The 12,002-nt window shown below is 36.2% G+C and overlaps 1 protein-coding gene across 12 annotated transcripts in view; it reads right to left on the bottom strand.

The window, feature by feature from the left end:
* MAPK10 (mitogen-activated protein kinase 10) overlaps positions 1-12,002 on the bottom strand; it is a 366,398-nt gene that overhangs the window by 17,913 nt on the left and 336,483 nt on the right. For all 12 annotated transcript variants that reach the window (XM_004472694.3, XM_058296116.1, XM_023582861.2 and 9 more), the window contains one exon: positions 1,503-1,566. In XM_004472694.3, the coding sequence (XP_004472751.1) occupies positions 1,503-1,566 (64 nt within the window). The remainder of the gene's footprint in view (positions 1-1,502; positions 1,567-12,002) is intronic.

Genomic DNA, 12,002 nt, shown 5'->3' with positions numbered 1-12,002 from the left:
TTTCCTTGCAATTAGAATAGAGCCTGGCACAAAGTAGGTACTCAGTAAAAGTTGAATAAATAAATCAATGTATGAATGAATGAAGAATATAGATTTTGCTTGTTTTCTGAATTCCTTTTGGACATTCTTATACATTCTTACTTTATCCCTTAAGGATCTTTAATGGCTTAGTTTTGAATATTGATTTTTTCTTTTATTCTTACTCCTTCAGACATGCACAAATTCTCATGACTTTAAATTATTGCCAATTCTTGCAATTTTCCATCTCTTACTTCATCTTTCAACCAGACCCAAATCTTATATTTATAAACCTAAACTTGCCTGCAACACAACACATTAAATAATTCATTCTGTTCATTTCCAAAGTGACATCCTTTTTTTAAATTTTCTCCCTGCTAGCGTTAAACTTGAATGTCTTCAGTTCTTTCTATATCACCCCCTTTAGCAAAAAATCATTTAGCTCTACTCATCCTTACTTTGTGATGGCTTGTAATTTATACAATCATCAACCTTACTAGTATCTCTTTCTCCAATTTTTCATAATTTAGTCCATATCTTCCTTAAGTGATGATTACATTATATCACTTTCCTACTCATGAACTATGACTGCCTTCCTGCCTCTATTAAGATTAAATCATGCCTTTTTCATCAACCATTCAATGTCTTCTTTTAGTTGAATCACTGTTTATACATGCTCATTTTTTATATTCTTCAACATGACCCCTCACTGGTAGAATATCTTTATTATCTTTGTAATACTTTTTGCTCATCTCCCCCAGTTTTTTTCCTTCTGCCCATTTATAGTCATTAATTCTTCCAGGTAGCCTAAATATTCTTTCCCTTCAGATACCATCTTTATTTTGCCTCTTCATTTTTGCCTGATCATTTTTTATGATCTGTTTCTGCTTCTCTCACATTGATTCTGCAAGAAGAAACTGCTATTGTTTATTTTAGTCAACACAAGTTTGACTTGCCTTGTGTTTTGGAAAAGTTTTGCTGAAAAAAATGAATGTATTCATTCATTCTATTCTTACTTTAATGGGAAAATAAGTCACTTATATGTACAGATTTTCTATTTACATTCTCAAGTCACATAAATCAAAGAATGAATACGCATAGTGATCATCTTTCATTTTCTAATATCCAAAACCATTACAGGCATAAATAATTTTACCCATCTTATATGATCATTTTATGTAGAAACATGGAAAGTTTAATTCTGAAATTTTGAATTACTTTGAAGCTTGCCCCACTCTATGACACTATCACAATCAGTGCTATTTAAAAGGTGTCAGTAATTAAATCCTTTCATTCTTGAGTAAAAGTAATAATGCTATTAGTATAAAGATAGATGAGTTTTTTTACGAGCTTAGAAATTTGTCTAGAGGGATAGCAATTAGAAAATCATCTGTTAGTAAATTATTTTAAAAGGAAAACCTTAAGGATACTTCCTAAGTTTCAATAAAGCAACAAGTAGATTTGAGTTTAAGGAATAGAGTCACCTTTCCATTCTTCAATGGTGTGTTCTCTTTCATCCAACTGTTTGTCATATATCTGAGGTGGAGGCTGCAGAATAAAAATAAATATTAAACTTGGTGTAATAACTACAATTAAATTCTTAAATTGCATGAGAGTATGTTGCTATTCACTGATTTTGGGGGTGATCAGAATCTTATACAAATTATGGAATAAACATGGTGATGCAGAAATTAAGGTTTCCCCACAAACTTAGTGAAGATTTATTTGTAAGCCAATATCTACTGCTAACTAAAAAAGGCAGTGGAACCCAATTCCTGAGAGCTCACTCCCTGACTCTTTCTGATTCAGTATTTATGACTAAGCAAGTAAAGGCCGATACTTAAAAAGAAAACAAGGGAAGCAGATTTCACTCAACTGATAGAATGTCTGCCTACCACATGGGATGTCCGAGGTTCAAACCCAGGGCCTCCTGACCCTTGTGATGAGCTGGCCCACACACAGTGCTGATGCGCACAAGGAGTGCCCTGCCACGCAGGGGTGTCCCCCGCATAGGGGAGCCCCACATGCAAGGAGTGCGCCCTGTAAGGAGAGCTGCCCAGCGCGAAAAAGCACAGCCTGCCTAGGAGTGGCACCACACACATGGAGAGCTGATGCAGCAAGGTGAAGCAACAAAAAGAGACACAGATTCCGGGTGCCGCTGACAAAAATACAGGCGGTCCCAGAAGAACACACAGCGAATGGACACAGAGAGCAGACAACTGGGGGGGCGGGGTGGGCAAGGAAGGGGAGAGAGATAAATAAAAAATAAATCTTAAAAAAAAAAGGAAAAGAAAACAAGATGCTTGATTGGAAGAAGAATCTTCAATGCCTCTAAATAAACCATTGTTCTAATCCTCAGTAGAGAGGAATATTTAGAACAAATTTTGTTTTTCTTGAAGCATCATAACATATTTTGATATGCAGCTTGTGCTCTACATGTAAATAACTTTTTTTTCCCTCTCGGGAAGAGGCTGCCAGTTGGTGCCTGTGCTGTAGTGATGGGACAGTCACCTCGAAGTCCTCGGTGAGACTCTCTGAAAGAAATGAAGTAACGGGACCTTCGGCCTCGATCATAGACCCAGAATCTCTCTCCCTGTGCAGAAGTCAGACATGGAAAAGGCCAAATCTGCATAAACTAAGATTCTTCTTAGGAAGGAGGGTCTCAGGTTTCCCAGTCTCTTTTTCCTAAAATTTTCAATTGAGGAGATCTATCATGGAGCTCAAACTCAGGTCGAGTGACATGGAAAGGAAAAAAAATGTCTGGGAAAAATAAATCACCACAAGGTAGAGAAATATGGGGTTGAGGAGCAAAACTGGCTGGCACTGGATTGAGCAAAAAAGAAGAGCTACAAAATTCCTGTAACCATGGCATGGGACTCTCAAATATCATTGTTTAACACTCCAGAAGCAAAGCAATGTATGTGGCTTTTGTTTGCTTGTTTTGTTGGTTTTTGTTGGTTTTGAACTAAAAGAGTTACGCAATAAGAGTGATTCAGGCCTACAAGGACACGGTCAGAAGGCTTTAGACAAGATGTTCACAGACAATTTCTGGATTGTGGGAGAGGCTGTTTGGCCCGTGAGCAGCACTCTAGAGCCACAGTGGCTTTCTTTCCTGGGTCCAGTATCTCTGATAGCCTGAATCATGACAGCCATGAGTATCTATCCTGGTCCTGTCGCAGTGGGACAGTCTTCTATCCTGCAAAGGTAATGATGTGAAAATAGGCTTTACCCAGTTGTAGTGAGGAACCCTCTTCACTTAGCATAATACTGAACTATGGACTTGAAAGATAACCACTAACAGAGCCAGATATTCCCAAAGCACCTGTGACAGCTACTGAGCAGAAGGCTTTAGCCCAGTTGCTGCCATGTATTCATGGCCAAGTGAGCAGCCTCTAAAAAGCAATCTGCACCCATGATCTAAGGAAAACAGGATTCCTACCCTCTACTGTGATATTAGTGAGAACATAGGAGCGTCAACCATCTAGAGGTGAGAGTTTGGGGTGAACAGGTACTGCACTCAGGACCTGACCTGAGGCATGACTTTTCCACCCCAAACTATAAAGGACTCCAAAATTGTAGGAATATATTTTATTTGATGACTGAATAGGTAAAATGAAATTTTTGCATTTGTTTTTTTTTTAATTTGTGAAGTTGTCATCAAAATCAGCTAAGGCAGATCCAAACTCCAGTCATGTAAAAGAGTTTGCCAAGTGGCAGGTTTCCTGTTTTGTCTCTTCCTGAGCATGTGTAATGCTGTGGTTAAGTCCTGGTCCAAGTGGGTCTTGTCCAGGACCCCTGCAGGACACAATGTGCACAAGCTCTCAGAGTACCACCAAGCCCCCAGCTCTGAGTGTTTTTGGCACCTCTTTCGTCTGCTAACAATAAACCTAGCTTGGGATCCTGTGTGACTGGCTTCTTCATGCAGTGGATTTTTCCATTCAAATTTAAAAATTGAATGTGGCTCAAGAGTATAGTTTCTGCCAAAGTTCACAAATGTCATTTTCTCTTTGCAACAAAGCTATTTTGAGGGTGGTTTCCTTGGAGCTTTGGAATACAGCTGTTGCTGGTGTATAAAACACAAAGTACATAGACTCTAACCACAAACCAACTACTAAGAGAGAAAGCAATGTGCTGCATCCAAGATTTTTCCTTTCAATAAACCAAGAGGGCTGCTTTAAATAAACTTGCATGATAGTAACAGTTGAAAGCGCTCTGAAAATGGACTATATGTTCTGTTTTCTTTTGAAGAGAGGATGGAAATGTTAGCCATAGTGGAAAGATACATTTGCTACATGGCAATATAAAACAATAATTGACAAATAGTCCAATGACAACTATACCATATTCAAAAATACATACATTCATAAATACACTTGGAGAGCAATGGTTAGCATGTAATGGTCCACAAAGTTCCCTGTCTCCATTCACTAAAGAGAGTTTGGTACTGATTCCTCAGTGTCACCCTTTTCTTACCTTCTTGAACAAGAAAGAAGAGTAGAGATAAAGAGATACGCCCTGGAAATGTTTGCTGAGAGGGCATTTTAAGGGAGGTTAGCAGATTAGCACAATGTGGGATGTGAGAAAATTAATGATGACAGGAAATTAAGGATGATATGTGGAGAGTTATTGGGGCTTGTGACTCGTATCCCTTTGAGTATTCTTCAAGATATGGAGGGTTCCCCTTCTTATTTTTGAAGATTTAGAATCTATTTCCTTGATTACAAAGTTTGCCAGAAATGGAACCATGGATTGTATAATATTAATTGGACATATTTTATATGGTTGGATTATATATACATGAGCAAATTAGTTTGATTAAATGAGATAAATAAATGGACAGAAACAAGGTCATTGTGAGTTAGTAGCAATTAGAACTGATTTATTCACTTATTAAAGTCATTAATTCAGTAAAGGTATCAGGCACCTAGTATATGCCAGACTATATTAGAAATTGAGATTTCAAACTGAATAATTTAACTGCTGGTCTCTAGAAGTTCACAATTTGGTGAGATAAGACTGTTACAAACAGATTATTAATATACAATATGAAAAATGATAGATATATGTATATGGCATATGGGAACAAAATGGCTAAACTATTTCAAAACCTAGCTTTGGCTTCTTTAAGTAGATGACAACTGCACTAGTTGGGTGAGCAAAGGTGTGTGTGATGTAGGCATGATAAAAGGAAAGGAGAAACGTATGATTCCAGACCAAGGGCACATCATGAGCAAAGGTACAGTGCATGGAAAGAACAGTGGTAGTGGAGATGGTACTGGCTGAATGTGTGCATGTGTTTTGTCTATTTGCATATGGAAAGGGAACTGGAAGCAGTTTTGACTTGATAAATTATAACAAATATGGTAGGAAGTGATGGGAAAGAAGAATTGTGCCTAGAGAAGTAGATGGGCCAGGCAAATGTTTAGATGGAGAATGGCCTTTGGGTGCATGATGGAATAAAGACTTCTTCCTGAAGGAGAAGATAAACCATTGAAGAAGGTAGAAAAATATCATGCCAAATCTATGGCTGGCTCGAAGAGGGCATGACAAAGACCAGAGAGAAGAGTTAGAGGGATATTGCACAACCCAGGAAAACTATTAAAAGGCCCTGAGCTAGGGTGGGAAAGTTAAGGGTGGATGAAAGATACAGAGGCAAGAAAAAATTTAAAAATTAAATTGGTAGAATTTAGTTTTTAATTGAATGTGTGGGATGGGAGAGAAGAATGACTCCCAGATTTCTAAATTGGGTATCTGGACATATGGTGATGTTGGTGGAGAAATATAAAGAAAGAGAGAATGGAAAAAGGAAATAAGAGATAAGCCTAAATACTATGTGGGCAGAGATATCTACTTGAGAATTCAGTATATGATATGAAATTCAGAGGCATGCTATTGGCTGGATATAAATACATTTGAGAATATCAGCAAAAGGTCTTTGTTGAAATCATGACAGTGCATAAGGTCACCTAGGGAGGATGACCTACATAGGTAGGAAGAGTAAAAGGTGAAAGTGGACCTCTGCCAAAAACCAAGATTTAAAGGGTAGACAAGAGGAAGATGACTCACTATGATGAAAAAAGAATTAAATGAAACATTAGAGAAATACTAGGCAAATGAGGATATTGTAGTGTTATGGGTAGCAAGTGAATAAGGAGTTTCAAAAAGAGGACATGACTGATATTTTCTTGCTCACAAAACAAATGAAGATTTTGTATTTGAAGGCACCAGAAAGTTATGATACAAAGCATGTCTTTGAACCCTACGAAAGATATCCTAACTTCGAAAGTGGTACCACACTCAGCCAGATAGACCCTGGTATAAGACATTACTATGAGACAGCATCTGAAAAATTGGAACAACAGAAAAAATATCCTCAATGTCAAGGTGGATATTATGTATGACTAAGGTGAAAAGGAACTGCAGAACAGGTTGTGATGATGAAAAGAAATACAGTTACAATGTTGTCAGAACTGTTCTCCCAACTATCTTTGAGGTCGTGATAAATGAAGAACACCATTTTCTAATTAAGAGAAATCACATTTTTTTTTTCTGAGAAGCCACCATATGCTAAGCTTTTTATACCCTTATAATTTTCAGAGTCAAAAAACTAAGATTCAAAGAAATATGAAAAATATATATATCTTGAAAAATATATATATCAATGGTGAGGTTTGTCTTAAAACCCAACCTAGAGAGTAATCCAAAGCAAACGTAATAGAGCTGAATCCAAAATAAGATGTAATAACATTTGAAGTGAACATATTTTTAAAACAAAAAATACAAACACAAGTCAAGAAGGTGTCCATATGTCCCAGTTTGTCCCAAACAGTGCCAATTTAGGCTTGTTTTCTGTGCAATTATTCATAGCCCTCATTCCCCTCATTCTTATAAGTATTGGCTTTGGAGGATAAATTGTGTGGTCACCATATATAGCAACATTGTGACATGGCATATTAGACAAGGTATACAGTAACATGAGAATAGGGGAAACAATGGGAAATGCGGCCTTTTTCTACCACTGAAGTCCCAACAATTGCAGCTGCTCCCTTTGCTTCCCTGTCTAAGAGATCACATCAGCATGCCCTTTCATTTTCTCTCTTTTTAGGAATATAGAACTCACCTATAAAATATGGCTCTTGGCAGACAGTACATAGAAGAGAACAAGTATGCATAATCATCTGGGATTGAAGAATGTGGATTCTATTGGCATTCTATGGAATCCTTGCTACGGGGACATGTTTTCTTAATAAGATAACCAGTATCTGTTCAAATTCCTAATTGACTTTCCCAGGGTAAAAGTTGCTCTCTTTTGTGACTTCATTTCATATCAAGTATTTAAATAATACTTCCTCACTGAGTAAAATTTGTGAATTTATTCCTTCCTCAATCTTCAAGATAATCCTTATTTCGACAGCATCATAAAATATTAGCAATAGAAGAGAGTTCAGAGATTCACAATCTTCTTCAATGTACAAATGAGAATACAGAAACTCAGAAAACGTTAGTGATTTGTCCATGATCGTAGAGTTAATTCATGGTAGAGTTAGGAATAAAATGCATAGTCTCTTATGAGAAAAGATGGAATGAAGGAATTTTTTAATGGATTCAAGAAGTGTTAAATTGGATATTCAACATTTGCAGAAGATTTTCATTAATAACAAAGTAGAAACTGCCACTCTGATTTCTGTTCCAATTTACTGTCAGTCTATACAGATTACTAGCTCTGGCAACTATCACACAGCCAGTCAACACTTATTTCCCTGCGTGCTTTCGGTCAAAATATCTTGGACAACAACAAGACTTCTATAAGTGAATCTCAAAAGGGCTGAGAACCAGAAGTGAGAAATCTAAGTTGTACAAAGTTATTTCTTTTCTATTTGTTTGAGCAGTGAATTAACATTTTTCCATATCCGTCATGTTCTGTACCATCTGACAACCATCAAGTTGTTGGTGCTCATCTTCTGCTTACAGCATGGCTTTTTCAGTTTTTCTCTCTGTGTTCTATTGCCTTGTTGAAGATGCCAATGAGAGCTTTAAATAGCATTATTTATCAGTGTCTGCATTCTCTATTATATCAGCAGCTGGATCAAAGCAAATGATATTTTGATATGATATAAATGATATATGAAATGTGCTATGTTGTTTCTTCTTGTTAGTCTTGGAAGCTTGATGATTGCCAAAAGATGCATGATTTATTGTACTACTTTGGCCCAAGAAGGATAATTATTACTATAGAATTAGGTCATAAAAAGCCTATGATATAGAATCTATAGATATAGAATAAGTTTTCCAAAAGCTTTTTTTAAATACATGATAAATAAAATTCCTTAAAATTCTAAACCCATTTGGAAAATCAAACTTTGGATAGAATAATTCTTATATGGCACTAAATTATATGTATTTTTGTTTTTTGACTAGTGGCACAGTTTAGTATTTTCTTTTTCTTTTTTCTAAAACTTTATATTCCCTTTAGCACCAAGAATGGTTCTTTACCCACAATGGAGCTCAATATTTGCTTAACAAATAATCTTAACAATCTATCCAATTAATGAATTTCTAATAACAATATGCACAACTACCAAGTAAATTTACTAAATATTGTTATTCTTTAGAGCTGCATAGTTTCACTGTACTGTGACCTTCCTATGCAGCAAACAATAACCTGGCTTCCAATTAACAAGGAATCCATTGCCTTCTAAAAGTAGACCAATGGCAACTTGTAAAGCACTGCCAGCTGGTTTTTTTTCAATTGCTTAGGTGAGTTTTAGGAACTATATCTGTGCTCTTGAATAGAAAGCAGATGAAATGAATGGCTTTCAAAAGTCTAATGAGTTAAAGTACTCTACTACAGAAGAAAACAAAGGTTAATAAAAATGTCTTTGGAAATGAATCTGATTAATTCTCCTTTCCTAAATTGTCTTACATTGGACCTTAAGCAGGGGGTTCTTGGACCTGAGAAGGGGGTTCTTGTTCCAAGCGATCATTTGCAGAAGTGCTCTCAGGGGATTCCTATAAGGGAGAAAGGGAAAGCAGAAAGGAAAGCATGAATGGCACAAAAGTGTTAGTGACCTTTACAAGAGCCGTTCTGTGTAGAAGTGTCTATTAAAGAGTAAATGTGAGGTAAGAAATTAAGAGCATGAAATTGGATCACTCTTTTGGGAAGTTTTGTTTTGGAGGATGTGAAGAATTGACAAGCTTTGACCAATTGCACGTGAAGGGAGTTGAGGGAGGACTAAAGAATGACCCTGAGGGATTTGGGTTTAATCATCTGGGTGGAAAGTAGTGCCGTGAATAGAAAGGTATAATATGGGAGAGAAGGAATAGGTAGGAGAGAGGCCCAGTTCAAAATTAAACATGTTAATTTTGAGATGCCAATGTAAAATCCAGTCATGTTAAATAGGCTGTTTAATTTATAAATCTGAAACTCAGGACAGTCAAATGGGACAATGTATAGATTTCAGAGTCATTTATTATAATCAAAATTAAAACTGTGGTCAAAGATAAGATTCCCAGAGAAAAAGAAATTAGGGCTATTAGGAAAGAATTCTTGGGATACACAGTTTAAAGGGAGAGGAAACAACTCTGACCAGCAATGGAGACTGGAGAGAATAGGAGTGGTGATATAAAGGAAAAAGGAGGTATTGGCAGCACATACGAATGGCACATGTACATGAGATACTAATTTTCTTTGGATTTGGCACCTGGAGGCCACTGGTGATATTCAGAAAGCAGCTTCAAAGCTTGAGGAGTGACCTGGAGGTGAAAACGTGAGTAAACAAAACCTAATTTTTTTTACAGAAACTCAGCTATAAAGGTGGGAAGTACTTGTATTGCTAATAGCATAGGTGTAGCAAAAAAATGTTGCATTTGTTCTTTAAAATAAAAGAGGCTAGCACACACATTTATTTGTATAAAGTGAAAATTGCAAAATAGGAAGTACACATGGAAAGAAGAGGTCCACATGCAGAAAAGAAAGACTACTGATGAAAGAGTGTTGCATCCTGGGTTTTCCTTCACTTTGTATGACTGATTGCATCACAACATTATCATTCTGCTCATCATCATCTTCATCTTCCTGGTACCATTTACATAAAATTGATTTTCATATTTTATCTCATTTAGTCCTTATGATAACTCTCCTCTTATAAAACTGAAGACAAAGAGATCAAATAACCTATTGATAAGAGACAGAGGCAATATCTAAATCCGCATCTATCTGAATACAAAAGCCATGCCATATTTGCCAAAAAGAACATTCCCAACATTGTAGTTTCAACCACATACTAGCAAATCCCCAGAGTTCACGTCTTCTATCTCCCAACCCTTCCCCCAGTCAGATACAAGCCATTATGTATCTTGTCATAACTTACAAAATTGTGTGGGAGAGAATGTAAACTATAATCCAATGCTTCAAAATGTATTCATCAATTGTAACAAATGTACCACACTAATGAAGGATGTTCTTAATGTGGGAGGGATAGGGAACAGGGCATATGGGAATCCTCTATAGTTTTATATAAAATTTATGTAATCTAAGTGTCTTTAAAAAAATTTAAAAGTGTACGTGTGTGTGTGTGTGTATATATATGTATATACACACATATATATATATACACATATATATATATATACACACACATGCCATGTTGTTGCATGTTTCTTTCACCCATCTGTGTTTTATAATATAGTTCCTACTAATTTAACCTGCTGAAATAAATACATTGAAAAGTTTTTATTAGGCAAACAAACATAGAACATCAAGAAAATAAGTCAATGTCGTCTGTAGCTGGAGGGACCCTAAAATGTCACTAATTAGTATTATAGATACAAATTTCCGCATCTACTCTAGAGAAGGGCTGGGATGCACACTGCATTGGGATGCTGCCACCTCGTGGGAGGAAAAAAAAAGAAACCAATAAGTAAGGTAATAAGTGCTTGAGTATGTGAGCTCATCATTTTCATCAAATTACTCTTACCCAGCTCAACTATGGCTGAACATCAAAATCAACTGGGAACTTCAAAAATATGGATACCTAATTCCCACCCCAAATATTCTGATTTAATTGGTCTGGGGTGCAGCCTGGACAGCAAGACATTTAACAGCACCCCAGGTGATTATAATATGCAGCCAAGATTAACAACTCAGTCTAACTACTCATACAGCAATCAAAGCAAAGGCAAAGGTTTTGCCATTTTACTAAATATGTTTCATTTGTATAGATACAAGAGAAAATACACTAGAGAAAGTGATTTTCTCTCAATCTTCAATGATATCTATTTCTGGGTAGATTGAAATTATTTCTAAACAAAATTAATCATGTACCATAATTTTAAAGAAAAGGATTGGGCATATTTTGAGAATTGTAATCAAAGTGGACATGAGATTTACATCGCATAACCTAGTATAGCCTGTAGGCCAAAGTGAGCGAAGAACATCTCAGAATCTCCTGAGTAAGTCACAGGTTTCCTTCGAGAAACAATGGACAGTACACTGGACTCAGAAAACTCTTGACTCTGACATTGGTAAGATGAGTGACCTTGAGGAAGTCCGTTTATTTAACCCTCAAGTCTTCAGGGGCAAAATGAGGAAGCTGAGTTGGTTGTACTTCGAGATAATTTCCAACTCCAAACTGCTATTTGTAAAGAAGTAGACTCTATATGAAATTGAAAGAGAATAGATATTAATGAGTCTAAATTATCCAGAAAGAGTTTCATATACTGCTTTATTCAAGAAGAAACTAATTACAGGTATATAGCAAATATCATACCAGGTAATGCAACAAATCTCTCCTGACAAGATGCAATGTGCAAAACAATGTTACAATGTGTAATATATGGGAAAGTACTAATGGTGGTTGGAGACATTATAGCACTAAGTGACTAGAGGAACCATTGAAAACCTGTAATACAAATTTTAATTATAATGTGAACTGAGTGCAGTTAGAAAGCTTAATTAAATAATGTTTCAGTATTTCACAAGGAAA

The sequence above is a fragment of the Dasypus novemcinctus genome, chromosome 1, assembly GCF_030445035.2.
Source record: "Dasypus novemcinctus isolate mDasNov1 chromosome 1, mDasNov1.1.hap2, whole genome shotgun sequence".
Lineage (NCBI taxonomy): Eukaryota > Metazoa > Chordata > Mammalia > Cingulata > Dasypodidae > Dasypus > Dasypus novemcinctus.
This window is presented reverse-complemented; position numbering and strand designations above follow the sequence as displayed.